Source organism: Scomber japonicus, chromosome 16 (genome assembly GCF_027409825.1).
Source record: "Scomber japonicus isolate fScoJap1 chromosome 16, fScoJap1.pri, whole genome shotgun sequence".
Classification (NCBI taxonomy): Eukaryota; Metazoa; Chordata; class Actinopteri; order Scombriformes; family Scombridae; genus Scomber; species Scomber japonicus.
Window position 1 is genome coordinate 9,095,935 of NC_070593.1, and position 22,754 is coordinate 9,118,688.

Genomic DNA, 22,754 nt, shown 5'->3' on the forward strand with positions numbered 1-22,754 from the left:
TTTTGTGAAGTGACATCAGCTTGTTGAGCAAGTTTGACTGTTAGCTGCTGGCTCACATGCAGCGTGCTGTGTGGTGTAACTGCTGAGCTGATGTGCTGTCCAAGCTTCAATTCTACTGTGTGTTTTTTACAGCAGCGTGTAACCAAAGTCTTATTTATGATATTTCCAAAGTTGAGACATAAACTTGTGACAAACTTTTTTTTTTAAAAAACAAGTCATTTTATTGTCCAGTATATTCAGAGACTATTTTATAACATCATCAACCACTGTCATACACTGTACATGTGTAAACTCAGTGTAGCTCTGTTACACTGCTTTATTCATGCTCATATACAATGTGAATTCTTATTTCTATCCATTAATAATAAAAAGTTGTAAACTGGTCTTAAACACTGTCCTGGATTTGATCAAGAAATATTTTAAGGCCATTTCATATATTTAGGAAACCTCTACAAATTGCATAAGTATTATTTCAATGCCGACCATTTCCATCAACCTATTACAGGCTCTTAAATTGATAAATGCATTTCTCTCAACCGACGAGGAAATCATCGCTTCAGCATCAGTAAAGTGTGAAAATCAACAGACGCTTAAAACCTGTGTGACAAAGTAAAATCCATCATAGTCAACATTTAGCTTTTTGCCTTTCAGACACTTATGAGAAGCTCTGACATTTACAATTTGAGAGTTAACTGTCAAAAAGCCTCTTTACTGCAAACTGTGACTAAACTAACATTATGCTTTCCAAAATGTTGATGATTGCACATTAGAGTTTCTAACGATAAAAATCACAATACAGTACAGAGAGCTTCGATAGTCGAGTAGTTATAGTGCATGCCACATAATCGCAGCGTCTCTTGGTTAGACTCTGGAAGGGACCTTTGCTGCATGTCATCCCCCTTTCTCTCCCCCTGTTTCCTGTTGGCTCTATGCCAGCTACTTCTGAATAAAGGCAAAAAAATCCCCCCAAAAAATCACCAACATCTTTCAAGCGTAAATGTCCTGCTTGGTGAAGTTTTTTTTTCGGATTTAAGGGATCAAAGTTTAAAATGAATATTGGCCAATACATCACATTTTTGTAACTCTCCAAAAACATTATTGATTGTTGAGACACTTCTGCATATTATTTGTCCTCCTGGGTTTTTTTTTTTTTTTTTTTTTACCATAAACATGATTGTAATCGTGATTGTTCAGCAGGTGACTCCCAAAACTCAAGATGCCTGAAGCACAGAGCACAGACTTTTAAAATGACACCTTGAACATGAAAAGAAAGTCTCTGTGTTGACATAGTCAGTAGAAATGAGGAGATGATTGTGGCTGCCTTGAAAATGGTCGACAGAAAACTCAAATTTGCAGAATATTCAATAAATGACCTTTTATACTTGTTCCTTTAAAAAACATTCTCACTTGGTAATATTGGTCCATTACATCATTATATTATGTGTACTGTAGCAGCATTATCATTTTGGATTAAGCAGCATCAGACTTCAGTGAGCCGTCAGCTCTCCTGCGGCAGTCCGGTGGTGTACAGGTACGAGACGGTTCCCGCCTGGATCTGGAAGGCGTGACCCTGGATGTGGTGGCTGGAGATCTGCTCGCTGGTCTGGCTGATGGAGATGGGCTGGCTGCTCTGGCTGCTGATATGAATGGCCTGGCTGTGTTGCTCCCTGCCCGCCTGTCCCTGAGACGTGCCGGCCTCCTGAGTGACGGCCAGCTGCTGGATCGGCTGGTGCATCACCTGCAGCTGCTGGACGGGTCTCTGTGCGATCTGGAGGGGCTGCGGGGGACCGTGGTGGGCCTGTAGATGCTCCATGGCCTCTTTACTCAAAGTGATGACATGCATCTGCTCGGGCTGGTGTGTCATCTGTCCCTCCAACATACTGATAGTCTGAATCTGAGGGGTCTGGTCCACCACGTTGGCCTGAGTCACCAGAGCCACATTCTGCACGTGTCCTGCCGGCTGCGTGAGGAGCGTGAGTCTAGAGTGAGCCGATTCTGCCGGCTCTCCTTCTGTGGTGATGATGCTGATCTCCTGCTCCTGACCCGGGACGAAATTAATGTTGTCCACGTCTCCCGTCACCACCAGCTGGATCTCCTGTTCGGAGTTCGGGGGCAGCTGGTACTGCTGGAGCTGCAGGATGTTACGCACCTCCTCCTGAGGCGTTGCGGAGTCTGCGGCCGCTGCATCTGATGAGGCCTCTGATGTTGCGGCTCTCTCCTTGTTGTGGGTGTTGGTGTGTGTTTTCAGATTGTCCAGACGGGTGAACGAAAGGCTGCAGAAGGAGCAGGTGAAGGGTTTCTTCCCTGAGTGGGAGGCGACGTGCCTTCGTCTGGCGCTGGGGTCTGAGAAGGACTTGTTGCAGATGCTGCAGTCATATGGCTTCTCACCTCTGCAAAAGTAGAGTTATAATTTCATTGGATACAAGTTTAACAATCAATTTTCTGCTTTGATTAGCCTCTTTTAATACTTAATATTATATATGTGAAACACATTGTATTGCATCTTTTTGTATGAAATATGCTTTAAGAATAAAGTTTCAGTCTCTGCTCCACTGTTTTCTTTTTGAAGGTATGCACCCAAGAAATCTGTTGTGGTTTTCTTTCTTTTTTCATCCTCCCTTATTTTTAAAAAAATAAATAAAGTCCTATCTTTGTACTATAATCAGACATAAATATATTTCTCACCTGTGAATTCTGATGTGAGTCTGCAGCGTGCTTTTGGCTGTGAAACACTTTCCACAGATCTCACATGTAAAAGGCTTCTCACCTGTTAAAACATTATAGATAAAACATTAGACCTTCCTTACACAGTGATATTAAAAGTTTTAACACATCAGACATTATTCACAGAACTGCTGAAGCTGTTTTTACCTGTATGAGTCCTCAGGTGCTTTTTCAGCTGAGCCGTATCCATAAACTTGTGGTGACACTGAGCACATTCTGGTAATGATTTGCCTTAAAGAACACACACATTATTCAGCCTTTGCAGTGATTACATTAGAATGACATCGCTTTTCAAGTCATGTGGCTCTTACCTGTGTGAACTCTGTAATGACTTTTAAGTTGCCTCTTCTGAGTGAAGATCTTTTCACATTTATCACAGCTGAAGGATTTGTCTTCTGCAGGACGGAAGTAAAAGAAAAATGATTTTCAATAGAACAAAAGCAACAGAACACTGAAACTACAGACTTTTATGTGGATTAGTAGAGTTTAAAACATACAGCTTGTACAGTCTCATACAGTTTCTCAATGATATCCAAATATGACTGCACCGATTCAGCCTGCAAGATTTAACTTGAGGCCTTAGAGAAAATGTCCAAATTAAAGCTTAAAAAAATAAGAAGTGATCTAGAAAAAAGAATAATCCACTCATAATTTGCACATAGTGATCACTGCTAAAGCGAAGAGCAACATCAGCATCAACATGAGAAAACTGCCATATTTTTACCTTCATGCAGGTTCATGTGTTCTTGCAGGGAGTGTTTGGTGGCGAGAGCTTTGGAGCAGATGGTACAAACAAACGGCTTCTCTCCAGTGTGCATGCGCTGGTGAACCAGCAGAGTGTGTTTCTGGGTAAAACCCTTTCCACAGACCGGGCACCGGAAAGGCTTCTCTCCTGGAGGGAAATTAGGAAAGTATAATGGAGGTGTCACCTGTCTCATGAATGTCTCTTAACAGATTTAGATATCAGTGATGGACACTGTCTGTTTCTTAATTCAATCCTTGTCAGTCCTAATTGTTGAACATGTATGTCTTTATCCAACAAACCTTTAATCCTTCCTTCTCTTATCTCTAAGACACCACAGTAGATGATTACCTGTATGAGTCCTTCGGTGAATCTTTAAAAAGAGGTGGTTTTTGAATACTTTGCTGCAGTCCTCACATCTTGCTTCTGTGTTGGGATATTTCCTCTTCCTGCCTCTCTTCCCAGGTTCTTTCCTGTCTGCTGTGTCACTGCACACCTTGTAGCCTTTATATTTCAGCGGTGGTTTGATTTTGCGTTTGCTCTGCCGACTGGGGAGTGTGTTATCATCTGCATCGTCTATCGGTTGCAGCTCAGTGTCTCCATCATTGCAGTCCACGTCTCCAGACTGGCCGTCCTCTGTGCGCTCACATGCTGTACTTTTCCCCTCCGTCTCTGCTACAGCCACAGTCACATTTTTCTTTGGTCGTCCTCTTTTGCGTTTTGACTGATCTGGCACCTCGACTTTGTCTGTCTTTACCTCCTCGCCTGTAACTCTTGCAGCGGGATGTGTGAGTTCAGTGAGCACAATGACAAGCTCGCTGACCTGCATGAGCTGGGCAGTGGCTAGGAGCTGCTCCTTTGCGCTCTCCTCCACAGACACCTGGGCGCTGTAGATGAACTCCAGCACTGCCGCAAACATCTCAGCTGCCATACCGTTTAGCTGGTAGACAGACCGACTGATCTGATCTTTTGCTGTGAACATGAGGGAGAAGTACTCGCTGCTCGCTGCCAGCAGGGCTTTGTGTGCCTTGAAGTGCACGTCCTCCACAACAAGAGTGATGTCACACAACAAGTCCTTCTTCCTGAGCTTGTTGAATTTGCTCAGGATGCTCTGCTCGTGTGAATCTGAACGAAGGGCCATCAGTGATGAGGTTGTGGTTTTCTGAGACATCTTCCTCACAAAAAAAATCCTGTCAGTACCTGAAGGCAAAGAAAGACTTCATCAACACGCAAGACTGAGTGAGAAGAGCACAGGTACATATTTACAGTGCATATTTAATATGCACTGTCCTCACAGTGCATATTTAATTTTACAATTTACTTTCACTTAACTACCTAATCAATGTAGGGCTGCACCTAACTATTATTTTCAGTACTGATTATCTTTGCAATTAATCTCAATTAACGGATTTGCTGTGAAAAAAGGCCAATTACTGTTTCCCAAAACCCAAGGTGAAGCCCTGGGACTTTGAAAGTTGGAGAGACAAAACAAGCAATTTGAAGACATCACTGAGCTGTGAAATAGTGGATATCATCCCATTTCAGGTCGTTTAGTTGACTAAATGCCTAATTGAAAAAATAATCAGTAATAAAACCCCTGCTATATATAAAATGCCATAAAGATCCCGTTATAATTTTCAAATTCAACATGTTAAATTTCAATCAATCAAATAACTTTATTTATCCCCGCAGGGCAATTCAGTTTGCAGCTTCAAGTCACATAAAAACAACAACAAAAAGATAAGATACAAAATAAAATTAAAAAAAACACACATATCCCATAGCATCCACTCTGTCAGTACCACAGGTTGGCATGGGCAACCGGAGCTAGCAGCAAGTAACAATAATAGAAATAAATAATGAATAAATATACACATTAAGGTTCTCAGGTTTAACATGTTAAAAAAAGAAAAAAGAAATAAAAGGCCTTACAATGTAGATTGGAATTTAGATTTCTCCTTGATATATTACTTCAATAATTAAATCATGATCAAAACTGACGATCAGATAGTTTCAGCACTAATTTTATGCAGATAAACATCTTCCAGTACAAGTTAACCTGATGCGACTGTTTGTACTGAAAGGTGTCTGCACTTCAATTGTATGTTGTGATGTGAGCAACTAGCAAAAACGAGCTACATCGTCTCAAACAATGCTTCCGCCTCTAGCAAGAAACAGGCCACGACTAACAACAGCAGCAAAGCGTACCACTGAAATAATGCGTTAAACGAACTACATTTCAGAAGCATGTGTGTTAACTAACAGGACCCAAAGTGCCTGATAGTAATTTAAAACAGTACTGAGCTGTTAGGACCTTACTTACCTTTTCTACTGTGGCTGGACTCAGGACAAACAGTTTATCGCGAGAGGTGTGGTGCTGACGAGATTCACGTTCGGTTGGACTTGCTGCCTGGATTGGCTGCAGCCGGAGGCACGCTCTGCTGTGATTGGTTGTTACTCTCACTTAACGTTCTAGAACATAGAATATCTGACCGGACAGAACTTTAAAACATTTGATTTCATAGATTATTTTATACACAGCTGCCACGTGATCTTTTGGACCAATCGCAGTAGCATTCCGACACTTGGATATTCTGTGTTGGCCCTTTAATTACATGGAGCTGCTGATGATTTGTAGATCTACAATGCAAGAATCCTGCATGTACACGATCATCTGTAAACGAACGGCAAGAATGTGCCATATTTCTTTCAGTGGACTGTTGTTCTTATGTTGACATTGTTAAATCGGCCTTCTTTAGGACCTGCACGTCCTACACGCAGTGATAAACCACGGTGGGCAGAAGAAGTAAACAACTACTGTGTGTTTTGGCTTCTGGTAAATATTTATATTATATATTTAATATATTAATCTACAGCTGCAGCTCGACGTCCTCGATTGCAGACAGTCCCAGCACCGCAGTCCTGTGTACTGTTTTAATGCAGGGCAGTTTTCTGTCTGCAGTGTAGAGAAAGTAACTCTCATAACAGGTGGGTTGAACTGTTTTTCTTATCACTAGAAAACTACTGGGAAAATATGCAAATGTCTGGTAGATTTGCTTCATTTACCAGCCTAAACAATATTAATCTATTGGCTGGTGTAACTTGGAACATTCATTAGACATTTGGCTGCTGGACAAAAAAAAGTTAATTTTGCACTCTGCTCCTTTACAAGTAAAAGTCCTGCATGAAAAGCCTATTGCATAAGTGTGTTTGTATTGCAGTAAAAGTAGTGCATTGGTCTCTCTGACTGATATTATTGTATATAACATCATAGATTATTAATACTGATGCATCAGTGTTAGAGCAGCATGTTCCATGTTGTTGTAGCTGCTGGAGGTGGAGCTAGTTTACACTACTTTATATACAGTTAGCTAGTTTAGTCTAGTGGTTTCCAACTTAGGGGTCATGCCCCTCCAAAGGGTCAGCAGATAAATCTAAGAGGTTGTGAGGTGATTGAGAGAGGAAAGAAGAAAAAACAAAGTTCTGCTACACAAATCTGTTTTCAGTTTTTGAACTTTTACTCTTTAATTTTTGGTGAAATATTGGATCATTTGAACATTTATTGAAATGAGACAATGTGAGAAGTTTGGCGTGAAAAATCACTTTTTAGTGGAGCTGTTAACTTATAGACATCTGAAATGTGAGCCTGGCTACACACTGCTTTTTGTAAGAAGACAAAAGCCATAAAGTCTGAAAAACACTGGTTTCACCTTTAACACTGTGTTGTATCATTAAAGCATGTCATATTATCCATTGTGTCAGATCTTTATCTGAAAAGTAACTATAACTGTCATATAAATGTAGTGGAGTTGAAAGTACAATAATGCCCTTCCCCATTCACTTAAGGTAACATGGTCTAGATAAAAGTACTAAATTTAGCATAAAAGAAAATATCAAAGCACACAAGGTTTCATACGGCTGGTTGAATCTGTAATACATAATGACTTACATTTATGACACCTCCTTGGACTTACATGGGGCTTTGTATTGTTGATCTTTGGACTGTGTCATCAGTTAAGATGTTAAGACTACAGGTTGTGGATTAACTTTTTTTATCAAAGGTTGTCTTGCAGCAACTAACACAACTCTCCACTTCCAGTTGGAGACGCAGGCCTGTCCAGGATGAAAAGCGTCAGGGTTGTAGTGGTTGGAGCCGGGGTGATTGGCCTCTCCACCGCTGTCTGCATCGCAGAGGCTCTTCCTTTCTGCTCCGTTACTGTCCTCGCTGAGACGTTCAGCCCAAACACCACCAGTGATGGAGCTGCTGGGATCCTGTTTGCTGCAGAGTTTCCAGGTATGCAACTACCTCTACAAAAATGCATGACCTTAGCTAGCAGTGATTTTTGCAAATTCTGCCCTGTCTGTGCAGTTGTATCAGAATAAAAGTATGTAAATGCATAATCTAGTCCTACTCTTAATGCAAAAACACACATTTATTTTGCTTGTTCTAAATGACTGATTTTACTGTATTTCTCTGTCAGATATTCCCTTGGAAAGACAAAAACGCTGGTTCAAGGACAGCTTTGATCACCTTTTGGCCATTGCTGTGTCCGAACAATCACCAGATGCTGGAGTAATGCTGAGCTCAGGGTAACAGGTGTTATGAGACTTACTGCTATTCAGCCAGGTCACTGTTAAAATCTCTTTGCATCTTATGACTATCTTTTTTTCCTTTGCAGTTGCCAAATATTCAAGGAGGTTCCAGCCAAAAAGATGCCCTTCTGGTCAGAGTTTGTGATCGGTTTTCGATCCATGACTGACCGTGAACTGAAACGGTTTCCGGATCATAAGTTTGGCCAGGCGTTCACCACCATAAAATGTGAATGTGCCAGTTACCTGCCGTGGCTCGAGAAGAGGTTTGTCCTCTATATTAAACTCTTATTGTCATGTCAAAGGTGTTGGGTCATTGTTATTTCAGAAGACTAAAAATATTTACAGATCAATATGTGTTTAATTCACTGAGTGAGAGGTGAGTTGGATGTGCACTGTACAGTGTATAATATGAATGACAAATAAAATCTGTCTTATTTTATCTAAATTCAAACTGTTGTCACACCTTTTTTCTAAAGGTTCAGGAAAGCTGGAGGTAAAGTGGAGCAGAGGAAAGTCAACAATCTTCAGGAATTAAGCAACAGCTTTGATATAATTGTCAACTGCTCTGGTCTGGGCTCCAAAATGCTGGTGGGTGACACCGAAGTGTACTCAGTCAGAGGCCAGGTCCTCAAGGTGGAGGCTCCCTGGCTGCAGCACTTTATCCGAGATGGAGATGGAAAGACCTACATCTACCCCGGCACACAAAGCATCACTATAGGTGGCACGAGGCAGGAGGGGGACTGGCGACTACAGGTGGACGAAGGAGACACGAAGGGCATCCTGGAGCGCTGCAGCAGGCTGGAGCCGTCGCTCAGCAAAGGCAAAGTTGTCAGCACGTGGGTCGGTCTGAGGCCGAGCAGGAAGAACCCAAGGGTGGAGAGGGAGGTGGTTCAGCTGCACGGCCGCCGGGTGCCTGTGGTCCACAACTACGGCCATGGCGGCTGGGGGGTCACCCTGGCCTGGGGTACAGGCCTGGATGCTCTGGGGCTGGTCAGGCAGTGCCTTCATGAAATGCCTCCGCAGGCAAAGCTGTGAATAAATTCTGCCACTAAATCCTTTAAGTGGTGCTAATAACAATTTACTTTAAATAATAGTACAGAGGTGCAAATTAATGACTGAACACATCAAAACTACATAAACATAAAAGTAATTTATGCAAAGTCATTTTGAATTTCATGGTACTTCAATAAACTGCTAATGGTGGCAAACAATCTTTTAGGAGATAATGTCATAATAAATCCTGCTGTTTTTTTAAACATCTGGTGCCAATCACAGTTACCTTTTAACTACAGAGATCTACTGCTGGAGATATAAACTGAAAGTAGATGGGTAATCAACAGTCTTGTTAGCATATTTACAATGTATATAGAAAATATTTTTTTATTAATTAACACGAAAACACTGTACATTATTTAAATGTGAGACCATTTTAATTTACTGTTTTGAAACTGATTTGAAATAAACAGACAAAGCAACTGTAAAACTTTCTGTCAACTCTATACATAAAATGCACTGAGAAAAGAATATTGAGTTACAGTAAATGCAGCGATGAATAATGTATTAATAAAGGCTTTGTTTGATTTCAGATAAAGGAGCGCTCACTGCTGAACACTGCTGCTTGTGTAACTGTTGGACTGTGACCAGGTCTAGGGCAGAGACAGACTACAGACTATTTCAGCTGAATGGAGAATATCTGGACTGTTTCATAATGAACCAAACTTGACCAGGATTCAGTTGTGTGTACATAGATAGGTCAGTAATATATAAACATGATGGATCACTATATAAACTGAGGGTGACTTTCCTGAATTAGAATGAATCTTATTAGGCTGCTTGTTGAAATGAAGGTTTAGAAAGAAAAAATGAAGCTTTGTTCAGTGTAATTCACATGTGAAACTATTAAAAAAAAGACAGCACATGAAATTAAATATACATACATACATACATACATTTAAACCTATTTTATATATTATACTGCAACAGTAACTCCTCACATTGATGGCACACTACAGTATTTTGGAGTCTTTGAAAACCCATGGTTACATTTTCAGAAATCATTGGTTAAAAACAGTCAATATTTCAAAGATTATGAAAAAAGGATTAATTTAAGATGGTTATTATTCAACAGCAGCAATTAAAAACTGTACTGTGGCACTTTCCTGTAACTTTTAAGCCAATACCTTTTTCAGAAAATAGCTCCCTTGTGTCAGATCAATACTCTGCAGTCTTTATTCCTCCAGGGATCCCAGATCCACTGATTTAATGGACGTCTTCTTGTTTCTGCTCATTTTCAGCCGTCGGGCTTCCAAATTGGCTGAAATTGCACGACCGCTCTTCTCCCCAGAAGCGGTGTTGCCTGTACAGTTGTGCCTGCAGGCGGCTTCTGTCGTGAAGGGGTCTTTGTAGGAGTCTGATACAGAAAGTGTAGCTACAGGATGATTGGATCTTTCTGCTGGAAGTGTAGCGGGCAGCTTGACGTGTGTGCTTTGTGTTGTCTCAGCTTGTTTAAAGCTGCTTGCATCGCTCGTGTCTGTGTTCAAAGTGCTGCACACAGCATCTAGTGGTGCAGTGGAAGACTGACAGGACGTTAATGTGACGTCAAAATGTTTCTGTAGCTTTACTGGGTGCTGCTTTTTATCCTCGTTCTTGCCCCTGGCTGTGAGATTCCAGTCTTTAGGGTTGAGAGGTTTTCTGTTCTGCTCTTTGTGAAGGCCTGTCAGAGAGAAGCACCGCCTCTGCAGCCTCGGAGCTGAGTTTCTTCTCAACTCAGTGCAGCTCCGGCTTCTAGCAATACCGCTCCTGGGAAGATGACCTTTTGCTGGGCTTGAGAGATTTAAGCTGCTCTTAGGAGATCTTAGTGATGGTGGGATACAGGGGAGGAATCCTGGTTTACTGGGGTGTAAAGTCTTACTAGGTCTGGTGGAGGTGAGGGTCAGGGGGAGGGCAGGGTACTCTGGGGACGGGAGGTGGCTTGACTCGAAACCGGAGGAGGACCTGCTCATGGATGAAGATGTCTTTTTGTCCCTTCCTGAAATAAACAAGTGCAGTGTGTGCAGATCATGTAGATGCCAGTGAAGTTGGACATGTATTCCACTAAAACAGAGCAGCAGCGGCTGTAGCACCCCAAGAAGAGAAGAGGTTCGAAACAAAAAAAATGTGCAATAAAAATGAATGACGAATGAAAAGAAAAGAAGCAAGCAGTCAAGTCTGGTGAAGCATGGAGCAATTTATTCCTCACGCTCAACCATGACAGAAGCACACTTCAGAAAATGCTGAGACTTCAGACCTTAAACCTGCAACACTTCTGTCAGCGTTAAAATGAGTTTAACTTTCACCTTTAATCATGTTAAACCATCTTAAAAGGTTGTCCTACTGTAAGTCTGCATTTTAGTGCATTTACAATTATACAAAATTCAACTTCTTTTTTTTTTTTTTACAAGTATAATTATATTATTTAGTAAATATTTTAATTGTTCTGCATGAAGCAGTTTCAGGCACATAATAAAATATTGTGCAACATTATATTTTACTGGACTAAAAAAATATACACACAAAACAGCAAAATCTTAAGAGATACACTGTACAGGTGTGGCTGATCTGACATTTTCTTCTCTAACCACTTGACCTTTTGACATTCACAAGAGCCCTCATTTACAATAAGTACAACTCTTCACATTTGAACAATGTTTAGACTTCAGCCATACCAAATTATAACCACAATAAGAATGATATAGCTATGAATAAAGCAAGCATTCACAGTAAATATGTATTGCGAATACTGAGAACTATTTTAATCTAGAGTTTGTTTAAACACTCTTGTCACACATTGGTTTATAACAGTCACCATTTTCTGCAAACGCAAAAACCACCACACAACTCACAACGGCAGATCTATTTGTGAGTACACCTACAAGCGGCTCCACATATAGATTGTTCGTGTTTGTGAAAAACTTCTTTTTTTTTTTTTAATGTTGCTGCTCAGTTAAACATGATAGTAAGTGAACTTTCTAGTCCCACAAAAATAATAATAATAGTAGAGAACCTTGTGTTATCTCTCTCTTTTTTTCTTTTTTTTTAAACTACATTGAGAATCTGGTTAAGAAAGGCAATGTAATGTCAATTCTCAAAAGCACTAAACAGACAAAAAAAGTGACTGCAAAAATGTTTGAGTCAGTGATGCAGAAACAGAAGAAGGTATGACTTGAGGAAAAAAGATGCTTGGAGAAAAAAAAAAAAGAGAGCTTCAGAAGTAAATGAGACGAGTCTTTCCAGAAGAGCGTGAAAACTGAAATTTGGCGGCTTGGAATGCTCGAGCATCAAGGACTGAAGACCACATATGTCTTCCTAGTGAAGGATGAGGCAGCAGAGGGGCAGAAGAGGAGGAGGAGGAGGACAGTATTCACAGGTGACTCAGGCTCTCATTACCGTTCTCCAGGTTCTCGTTGCTCTCGTAGCAGCCTGAATCCCGCGGGGAGTCTCCCATAAGGCCACGCCTGTCCAGGAGCAGCTTCTCCTGTGAGCCTCCGGACTGACTGCTGCGCTCTGGGTCGCTGCTACCTGCAATGCACAATACCGCCAACGGGGGGCAGACTGTCACATACTTTGATCTCAAAAACAAGCACTGCTGGGGAACTCTGTGTGTAAGATGGATAGTGGTAAACATAAAGGAATTTGTAAAAAATTTAGTTTTTTTTTTTGGAAACTGATACCCCTATAAAGGCTCACCAGTCAAAATAAGTATTCATCATGTTATGAGAAGGCGTCTCAAAGACACAAGCGTCTGTGTGACCAACAGACAGTGTGTCTAACACCTGCACTGACCGAGAAACAGCAGCTGCAAGTGGAAACTACCACAGATATAAACAGCATATTGGTGGTTGAGCATATTGGTGGTTGACAGATTACGATAATTGGTTTCAACCTACAGTGACCTCGGTTGCAGGATTCATCTTTTCCATTACGTGTTTATTTTGACATTATATTTTCTTTATCCATATTTTTTTTAAACTACTACTGTTACTAAATCTGTCAGGTGCATCTCTGCATGTTCACTCGTATCTGAGAGTGTTTATGTGTTTCTTCTGTCTTGTGTAATGCTCTAACTCTCGGTTTACCCGACCCACCATCATACTCCTGCAGCAGCTCCACAGCGGTGAGCAGCACAGCCCTGTGTTGGGGGTCCCTGATGTTCAGCTCATCCAGGTCCTCCTCCTCTAGCAACTTGAATGTGTCCAGATCCTCATAGCCGTTAAAAAGGAAAGTGGGAAGATGCTCCTGTGGAGAGTCAAGGATGAGGATGGATAACACACAAACAGATCAGTGGTAATCCTTAATTTGACCATTCACACTTAAATTCAAAAGTAGTTTGAGGTGTAGATGATGAATAATCATAATATACTAATAACTATCCTAATCTGCTGCAGTTCAGATCTCAGATCTTTGCTATTATTATAATAATTATTATTATTATTAGTACTATATGTGTCAAAAATTAAAAAAAACATACAAACAAAAAAACATTTAAAAACACAGTACCATTAAAAAGTTGGTTGTTTTTCATCAATTTCATTCATTTTGCTGGTACTTTACATGTAAAGCTCACTGGTATTCTTGTACTGTATTTTTCATATCTACATTTCATGGAAAACATTCATGAAATAAAATGTTACCCTCTACAAATAAAGCTGGGATTTTCGTGTGGAAAGATATCGATCATGTTGTGAGTTTTATTACTTTGAGGTTGATGCGATCGAGAAGTTCCTCCACAGAGGTGGGTTTGGGTTGCCGGGCCTTCCTCCTCCTACGCGTCTTTTTGGGCTTCACCTCCTCTTCATTCAGGACGTCCACATAAATGAACTTGAAGGTGCCCACTTTACCTTTAAGCATGCCCATCCACGTACCCATCGGAGGCTTACTGATGATATCGATGACATCCCCACTCTGCAAAACACAACCAGTAATAATAAAGCTTGAGTTTCTTGGATGATAAACTGATTTTTAACATTTTGCGTGATAGCTTATCGTGGCCGTACCTTCAGTTTGAGGGAGTCTGTGTCATAAGGACTGGGGGTGAAGTCAGTGTGAACGAGGGCGCGTCCACAGAAAGGTCCACGGTAAGGCAGCTCGTCCTCTTCCCCGTCCTCAGACTTCACACTCTCTCTGTTGCTGTTGGAGGAGTCAGTGGTGCCCACCGTCTGACCACCTGCACAAACCACAGAAGAAGAATGAGCCACTTCAAGACTACACGGGTCTGTTAGCATTTGACAAATATTTTTGAACGTCTTTTAATCTGATTGAAGTTCCAGATGTTAGGCAGTTTTTGACAGAGTTGAACACAGTGAGACCAGAAAGTTTAGACTATCTGAAAGGCGTTTTATGATCCTTGAAACATTTGTCTGATAAACCCCACATCTGGTGTTCCAAGGCCGAGTTAAAATAAACACTGAGAGTTATTTGCAAGTACACCCAGATCTGGCACACATATGCTACAAACACAGACTTACTCATGGAACTTTGTCCGCTCAGGGAACTCCTCAGGCTTTCCACAGACCCTCCAGGTTTCAGCTTAGGTTTCTCCAAAGAGTCAGAGTCCGTGTGAGGTGAGTGAGGGCAGCTGGATATACGGTCTGGGCTCGACTAGGATGCAGAGGAAGAAAAAAAAAGATGCTTAAATACAGTATATTCAGCACAATGTACATCTGAAACATAGATTAATGTTTTTAAACATACCTGTTCAGAGAGAGAACAGTGGTATCTCTTGGATATGTGTTTTCTCATTGTTTCTCTCACAGATTTGACTTTTTTCCCGAGAGAAATACGAGATGTCTGTGGAGACTTAACAGGATTTCTCACACCGTCTCCATCTTTGTTCTAATTTACAAGCACAGAAAGAAAAAAAAGGGAAAAAAACGGAAGCAAATAAGTAAACAAGGACAGACTTTTTCTTTTGATTCAGTGCTGTGAAATTCAGAAGAAATGACAGTTACATACTGTGTTATCACTATCTGAGATGACTGGGTGCATTGGGCGGTTGGCCAGATCAAATCCTCCAAAGCTGCAGGCTCTCTGAAAACAAGAAAAAGGACATTAATAAGCAGCAACAGAGAAATGTCTATTATCAGGTATATCTTTGGATGTAAATACGTTTTTGTGGAGCATGCATTTAGCCATCATTTAATGAATTGCTCTCAACATTCAGCTGTAGCTCATCAGTGAAGCCAAGTGTCAGTTTTTGTTGAGGATATTTGGTGGTGAATGCAAACATTTTCTTAGAGTAGCTTGCAGAAAGCTGACTGGTACCAGTTTAAAAATAAATCACGGGCCAAACAACTGTCTTTATACAAAGGCTCCTCTGTTCTCACCCCATGGTGGCTGAGTGGGCTGAGGCTCCGGTGACGAAGTTCTCCATCCGTCACCGAACGAGCAAGTTTGGGTTCCTCATCATTGCAGCCGCCGTCTGTTTCAAAAAAGGAGGAGCCGCTGCCTTCGCCTGCCTCTCTCACCCCCGCCGCTACATTTGTCTCCTGGTGAACTGGGCTGGCACTCGACTTGTTAAAGGCATTGAAGATCTTCTGGCTGCTGCAGGTGTCCAGGCTGCTGGAGGAGGGGGAGGTGGTCAAGCTGTCAGAGTCCCTGTCGTAGGTAAGCTGCTCCTGCAGAGCTGAGGCCAGAGAGTCCACGGGGCAAAATGCTGGCTTCTTCTGCACATCGGAGTACAGCGAGCCGCTGGCATCTCCACAGTGAAGCCCATCTACACTCAGGCTCTCTGGGTGGGTAAATAGAAGGGAATGGAGGGAATGTTAACAGGTTAATGCAATGTCAAAAGAAAAAATATTAATTTAGACTTACATATGTTCAGCAATTATAGATATCATGAATAGATGCACAAACTGTAATCTACAGGCCAAACATTGAATACTACTTTTATGTTTGTCATGCAAACTGTCAAGTGTAATCACGCTGAAAAATATCAGCCAAACAAACAAAATCATACAGTATATTTGCACAGACTGTACAACTAGTGAAAACATATGTTAAATACTGTAATTCCCTTTTACATGCTTAGTCCAACTGTAATTAAATCTGTCAAAATGACAGACACAATGATATTCTCTCTAGACTCTACGTCACATTCAGCATTGTGCTGTCCCAGGTGCAACATTTTCTCCTGACACAGTAATGTGTTTGTTCATACTCTAAACACCTGCTGGTTTTTACACCTGGGCTGCAGATATAGTGAAATACCCATGAACTTGCCCCACACTTTTTATTTTTAACATCACATAGCAGACAGGGGGGACAGGGCAGGGTAGATATGGCTACAATGACTTTAAAAACTATGATTGCTGCCAAATGCACTTTGGCTTTTGAGATAAGGTCTGATAGTGCTTTAAGTACCATCTGCTCCGGGCCTCTTAGACTCGTCAATTTTGATCAGCTTCTTCTTCACCTTCCGGGTTGAATTGACCAGTTTATGGAGTCTCCTGAATGTCACAGATTCTTCTTGTTCATTGTCTGACAGGTCACAAGGCTGCTGGAAAGAAAGAAAGGAGGACAGGAAAGACAGAATAACATTTAGTTTTGCCACACAGCTTCACAGTTATGATAACATAACACAACAGCACCATTCATAGTATATTGGCAGCAGTTATATGACCTACACAGTATTGTTTTAGATATGACACGCTTTATTATGCAATACCGACTTATCTTTCAATAGTTTACCTACATTTCTACACTTTTAGACTCTGATTCAACAAGGTGTGCAAGTGGTGTACATGCTGCAGATGGTGCTGAGATAGAAACTGCATGTGGCTTTGATATGAATTTGTGGTTGGAAACCACAGTGATGATGCTAATGGCCAAGCAACCAGCTGCCCTATTATATTCTCTGCCTCACAGGTTAGACAAAGCTTTCTGAACGTGGGAACATGAAGAGTTAGCAGCTTGGAAATCACCTTAACCACTGATTGAAATGATGGTTACTGAAATGTCAGTGGTACTCAGGTTATAAATGTTGAAGTTTCCTTTCTGATCAAAACAGGGGCGGCCAGCATGCCCCAGAATAAACATCAAAAGCCAAAATGAAACCAATTAGCAGTAACAGAATACAAGGAAATTCAATGCGAGAGAGCTGGTCTATAATTAACAAAGAAACAAGAGGGGGGATGGGAGGGGGGGCAACAACCTTGCAATCATCACAGACATCACGCAAACTCTAAGAGAAAGAGAAAGTGAGAGGAGAACACACGCAGGGCAAAGAGAAATAGTCAGGCCATCCAGATGAATCTGAAAAATGTGCCCTGAACCTGAGCCCCCTAATCACCCCACCCATGCATAAAAGAGCTGCGGCCTGCATAACAGGGTCCTGTGCTGAATCCACCCGCTCACTACAGCACAATAGGGGGTTAGCGCTTTGACAGCAATGAATAGAAGTCCGCCCATTGCCCTGCAGTTGGGAGAGGGCCCTGAGCTGCAGGGCTTTAGAGGGGCCACGGTTCATTGCCGGGACAGGGACAGAGGGAAAGAGAGAGGCGCTGTCAACAGCTCAGCAGCCTTGGCACTGGCAGACCATAGACCCTCATGCACAACACGCTGCCTGAAGTAGTGATTCAGCATTAAAAAGAAACTAAGATGCCCTTCTTACCGGGAGCTCAAGAGACTTACATTGCAGTTGAACAACTCATTTTTGGGGGGACTGGAGGGGTCGGTCCACTCTGCCGGTTCGAACCTGCACGTGTGTTTGTTTTGTACCTCAAACTCCTTTAGCTGCAGAGAGTTTTAAAAGAAAGATGAGTCTGTTAAACATGATGCATAGCTAGAGGATACCTTTTGTTATCTACCAGCTGGTGTGTTTATTGAATGAGCAGGATAACACATATTACCTAAATTCTTCTGTCATTACTTTTCCATTGATTTAGATACATATACACAGATATTGATGCAACCACAAGAAACCTTTGTGCACACTGTTCAGAAATATTGCTTATGACGTTTCTGGTAAATTCCCTTAATTTCCTGATTAAAAATAATGAGCTTTTTTAAAAACCAGAACAACTTAATGGATCATATTTAATGTTCAAAGGTTAGTGTGTTGAACTCAAGTCAAGAAAAACAAGAAAAACCAGCAGTGACACGTAATAGGAGGATACATGATATCATACCCGTGCCAGGGCTTCCTCTATAGAGATCATGTTCTCCTTCACCATCATCATCAGCTGGATACGCTCTTCATCACTCATGGTAATTTCACTGGCCACAAAACCAACGTCATCACCTGTCAAAGGCAAACAGCAGACGTGTCAGCTGACTGGATGAAAAACACAACCGGCTGCTCTCGGCAGGTGCATTACAGACACATGGAAATATGTTGATGAGCAATCATCATGCACAGCTGGTTTTTGTATTTTTTGTGACTTAACGTACCCTTTGAAATCTGACGCATTCCTCCTTTCTGTGACTTTCGGAAACTCTGCCAAAAAGACTTGCCCTTTCTCTTTCCATCCCATTTTCCTACACAGTAACAAAGACTTTAATTTAGCACACAAATACAAAATCTAAACACACACATGCCACAGTTTTAAAACTACAACATCCACATTACAGATAAACTATAATACTGCATGCATTACTGGAATATTATGCCCTAAATCATTCTCAAAATATAATATTCAGTTTTCAAAAGGATGTCATTGCTATTAAAGGAATATAATGGATCAAACAAACCATGCACGTCAGCTCAAAACACTCCAAATACAAGCAATAACCATCCTTTTTATAGCTTGAGCAATTTTACATCAGTCTGATTCTACTTACTATAAAAACAAAACATGCATTTAATTAAGATTCATTTAAAAAAAAAAATCAACTTACCCCCTGATCCATCGTCAGAGCTAGATTTGTGCACAGGAAACCTAAAAATCAAACAAAGTATTTACTGCATTTGAAGGTTTCAAACGGAGAAAACAAAGAAAAAAACCTCCCTGAGCAGAACAGTACCTGTTTTCCAAACTTATTTTCTTCATTTTCCCTGCTATCCCACCATTTCCCTTAACATGTCTCTCTATCGTATCCTTTTATTGCGTCAGATTAAAAAAAAGGGAAGGAGAAAAAAAAAAAGAAGAACAAAGAAATCACCAAAGCGCACTGTGCCTCATGACACTAGCATCATAGTAAAGGCAAATCAAAGTAGTCAAAACAGATGAAAAAGACTGGCTGCTCTTGGCTGATGAACAGAGGTCAGAGCTCTATGGCCATCGCAGGAACAATAGAGCCTTTTTCATGTCCAGCCGGGGTTTTGCGGCAGCACCAGCGCTAATGTGGCCTCTGCATTCTCTGCACACTTTCATCCCTCCCTCTTTCTCTCTTTTTCTGTCTCTGTCTCTTCATCTCTCTCCACTGTTTGTTGTTTATGCCTCTATGTCTCTTTCTCAGTCGCTCAGTAGACATTTGTTGCTGCTGTCGGATCAGTGTTTCAGTTTTTTGACAACAGATAACGCAAAAATACTTTTTGTTTTGTGAATATCTAACATTCATTGAATTTTTTGTCAATTTTATTCATATAGCGCCAAATCACAACAAAGTTATCTCAAGGCACTACATTAGCAGCCACATTATCGACTGCTGAAGTGGCCACATTATGATCATGCATACAAATACATGATTCACGTGCATATTGTGTTATTGAATCATATCCTATCAAACTGTCAAAGTGTTTATAATCTATATAAAAAATGACTCTAGTTTCTATAAAGTTAGATTCAGTATTGAATATATTGTTTCAATCATCAAATCTCTAAAAACTACCAAAAACCCTTCTTTTTGAGTGTCAAAATATCTGCACTGGTTGTCAAACATTTTTGAAATTCCTTCCGAAGACCATGATGCAACAGGTTGAAGAGTAATACATTTGTATAAATACGACACAATTCATAAATGATATCAGATATTTGACCTGTGGATCATATTGTGTGTTATCCAGTGTGACATTAGCACCAATTTTCCCTCTTTGAAATTCTGCAGTTAAAAAACTGTTGGAGACAATAAATATTTGACATATTGTGGAATTAAAACGGATAACGTCAAATCACGTTTATTTGTGTTGCTCTTAAAATCTCAAAGGGCTTCATGTGCTCTTGTTTTTATCACAGTAAATAACATTAAAATACCTGAAAAGCTATGAGAAGAAAACTTTTCCCACAATAAACTCATTGGGAAAAGACAAATGGAAATGTGTGCTCACTGCGGCTAAATCTTGATTTAAAGCAATGTCATAAAGTTAAAAACAAACTAGTTTAAACATATTAGAGATCGGTAAAAAAAAAGAAAAGATTTTAGTCTCCAAGAAGGAAGTCTACGTGTTGCTGATGCTGGTAACCATCAGTTACCTCCAGCAGTACTATTACCCCACTAGAGGGCAGTGCACATTTCCTGTGAATACATAAATGATCTGCTATCAGCTGTGTTTCTTTCCAGCTTCTTAATAAACCCGGTCTGTTTCTAATGATTGCAAAATCCTTTGAAACATAGTTATTTCTCAGTTTTCACGATACGGTCGTAATAACATCCATATGTTCACAAGATCAATATGTTGCTTTTTCATTAGTCATCGTCTGAATTCCTTAATCATATTCAGCTTTCCAATGACAAAATATGACTTATCTTTGAAATCCTTCAAAAGACAACAATGGTAGGAAGGAAGGAAGTTTGGAGGTGACACACAGAAATGCTTCATGAAAAAAGGTGACTGGAGGGCATCAGGAAGCCGAGGAAACACACGTGCCAACAGTTCGACAAGGAGATGATACATGGAGGAGAAATCACGTCTCAAATCCCAGAAGTGATGACTCATATTTGTGATGACTTATATTTAATAATAATGTTGTCGGTAATACAAAACACTACACAGTATATCAGCACAATAATAGTCCTTATACAGTACCAGTCATCTTCATTGTTATCTATTATAACATCTACGTGTACTTATAATAGTACTTAGAATATAATAGTCCCTACAGTCCCCTAGGCTCTTGTTCTTACAGATGCTTCTCCTTCAGTGAAAATGAGGCTTTCTGATAACTGAACATACATAAAAATACTCAATAGTAGTGTGCAGTGTAGTGTAGTGTAATTCCCACCCTTTTAAAAAGAAAAAGGGCGGGTTATTTTTCTTACTTTCTCTCTGTCTCTGGAGTGGATGTGGTGCTGCTGAGTCCAAGAGATTCCTAGAAAGGATAGAAAAACTTATAACCATGAATATGTAAAACAGGCAATTGTCCAATTTACTGAGCTGTCCTTAAAAGTCAATTCTGAGTAACAGCATGAGGTTGTGTTAAAATCTTTGATAACCATTTAAAACAATGGGATATAAACTCCTTTAAACTACTGATGAATTTTAACTGTGTCACTTTCCTAGAGAGGACAGTGGGACAATTGTAAAGCTAATAAAATAACTAACTACAATTAAGGAAGAATTTCAGGTATTTACATGTTTTATTTAACTTTATATAAAACAAAATACCACATATTCTACTTGTAACCAGGTTTTAGGATGTTTTTCATCATCAGTTCTCTGCTTTAACAGTGGGTCAAATGATACCGTATGCCTCATCATGATAATCCCGAGCAAAAACCAACAGTACAAGGCAATTTCACGGCCCTCTTATCAGCATGTCTGCTGACACACAGAGCAGGAAGTTGCCTTCTCCTGGGGTCTGACGCACTGAAGAGCTGGACACTCACCTGGATCTGAGAGCGGAGCTGCAGTGATGTGGCCGCTGAGTCAACCTTTCCCTGAAACACACGGGCAGAGGAAATGGACTAGTAAATTATAGTGTCATCATAACACAGAAATAGAAATAATATTCAGCTGACTGAGCTGGCTGTGGCCACATTATGGAGTAACAGCGGTTAATTATGTGTTCACACGGTTTGTGATCTCCGCTGTTTCTAAACTATGATAAAAAAAAGGTGTTTGAACATAAAGCTGATTTTAAGAAGTTTTTTTTTTATTTTTGAAGATGTTATTTATTTGCCTTTTTGTGACATATACAAAATGTGCCATGTGACAAAAAGGTACTCTAGAGCCAAATTATACACTAATGTTAAAGGCAAACACTCACAATACAACATTAAGGCAGAGAGTTACTAACTTCTAACAGAGCAAGTCTTATTTCCTTGTTTTCAGTCTTTATGCTAATCTAAGATAACTGTCTGCTGATTATAACTTTATATTTAAAGGTCATATATGAGAATGGTTTCAATCTTATTCTCCCACTCTTCACAAGTAGGTGAATAAGCATGTTTCCATAAATGTTGTTCCTCATTGTGGTAAGTGTGGTTAATAGACATGCAGAAAGAACTTCAACAATGAAGTGCTGATACATTACATTTTTATCTCGATAAATCAAGTTCTTAACTGAGAAGAAAAAAAAACATTTACCATCTCTGCATCTTGCACTACTTTGCGTTTGCGTAGCTCCTCCATCCTTTCACTCACGTCGCTTAGGGAGGTGCCGTAATACTGAGAGTACTCCTGAGCCAGGTCATCAAGGTTCCCCAACGAGCCATCCTGAAAGAGATAAAGAGGCATTGAAACCCTTGCAAAGATATGACCGACAGAGAACAGAGGAGGACAACGACATCCCACAGAGGTTGAGCAAGATGCCAAACAGCAGACAAACACTGTAAACACTGA

At 40.5% G+C, this 22,754-nt stretch overlaps 3 protein-coding genes across 4 annotated transcripts in view; 1 reads left to right on the forward strand and 2 right to left on the reverse strand.

Annotated features, from left to right (window-relative positions):
- Positions 1–1,453: 1,453 nt before the first annotated feature.
- zbtb24 (zinc finger and BTB domain containing 24) lies at positions 1,454–4,637 on the reverse strand. The gene is made up of 6 exons (XM_053336269.1): positions 3,818–4,637; positions 3,449–3,616; positions 3,036–3,119; positions 2,872–2,955; positions 2,686–2,767; positions 1,454–2,390 (listed from the first exon to the last, which is right to left on the reverse strand). The coding sequence occupies exons 1-6, from the start codon at positions 4,635–4,637 to the stop codon at positions 1,499–1,501; spliced, it is 2,130 nt and encodes a 709-aa protein (XP_053192244.1). The 3' UTR covers positions 1,454–1,498.
- A 1,674-nt stretch (positions 4,638–6,311) lies between these two features.
- ddo (D-aspartate oxidase) lies at positions 6,312–9,836 on the forward strand. Its single transcript, XM_053335820.1, has 5 exons — positions 6,312–6,454; positions 7,566–7,760; positions 7,948–8,056; positions 8,146–8,322; positions 8,536–9,836. The coding sequence occupies exons 2-5, from the start codon at positions 7,589–7,591 to the stop codon at positions 9,092–9,094; spliced, it is 1,017 nt and encodes a 338-aa protein (XP_053191795.1). The 5' UTR covers positions 6,312–6,454; positions 7,566–7,588; the 3' UTR covers positions 9,095–9,836.
- A 54-nt stretch (positions 9,837–9,890) lies between these two features.
- Positions 9,891–22,754, reverse strand: part of sash1b (SAM and SH3 domain containing 1b) — a 51,590-nt gene continuing 38,726 nt past the window's right edge. For both annotated transcript variants that reach the window (XM_053335818.1, XM_053335819.1), the window contains exons 2-18: positions 22,500–22,628; positions 21,800–21,850; positions 21,233–21,282; positions 18,932–18,972; positions 18,485–18,571; positions 18,223–18,335; positions 17,726–17,827; positions 16,457–16,592; positions 15,421–15,824; positions 15,050–15,124; positions 14,789–14,929; positions 14,563–14,695; positions 14,092–14,261; positions 13,793–13,999; positions 13,183–13,333; positions 12,485–12,616; positions 9,891–11,087 (exon numbers count right to left, since the gene is read on the reverse strand). In XM_053335818.1, coding sequence (XP_053191793.1) covers positions 10,288–11,087; positions 12,485–12,616; positions 13,183–13,333; positions 13,793–13,999; positions 14,092–14,261; positions 14,563–14,695; positions 14,789–14,929; positions 15,050–15,124; positions 15,421–15,824; positions 16,457–16,592; positions 17,726–17,827; positions 18,223–18,335; positions 18,485–18,571; positions 18,932–18,972; positions 21,233–21,282; positions 21,800–21,850; positions 22,500–22,628 — 2,922 coding nt within the window. In that variant the 3' untranslated portion in view covers positions 9,891–10,287. The remainder of the gene's footprint in view (positions 11,088–12,484; positions 12,617–13,182; positions 13,334–13,792; positions 14,000–14,091; positions 14,262–14,562; positions 14,696–14,788; positions 14,930–15,049; positions 15,125–15,420; positions 15,825–16,456; positions 16,593–17,725; positions 17,828–18,222; positions 18,336–18,484; positions 18,572–18,931; positions 18,973–21,232; positions 21,283–21,799; positions 21,851–22,499; positions 22,629–22,754) is intronic.

Bases quoted from the DNA above. Each gene is read 5' to 3' on its own strand.
- zbtb24 (XM_053336269.1), bottom strand. From the start codon at position 4,637: ATGTCTCAGAAAACCACAACCTCATCACTGATGGCCCTTCGTTCAGAT. The intron at 3,120-3,448 runs GTAAAAATATGG...TCCGTCCTGCAG, and splicing joins ACACATGAACCTGCATGAAG to AAGACAAATCCTTCAGCTGT. The intron at 2,956-3,035 runs GTAAGAGCCACA...GTGTTCTTTAAG, and splicing joins TCATTACAGAGTTCACACAG to GCAAATCATTACCAGAATGT.
- ddo (XM_053335820.1), top strand. From the start codon at position 7,589: ATGAAAAGCGTCAGGGTTGTAGTGGTTGGAGCCGGGGTGATTGGCCTC. The intron at 7,761-7,947 runs GTATGCAACTAC...TTTCTCTGTCAG, and splicing joins GTTTGCTGCAGAGTTTCCAG to ATATTCCCTTGGAAAGACAA. The intron at 8,323-8,535 runs GTTTGTCCTCTA...TTTTTTCTAAAG, and splicing joins CTGCCGTGGCTCGAGAAGAG to GTTCAGGAAAGCTGGAGGTA.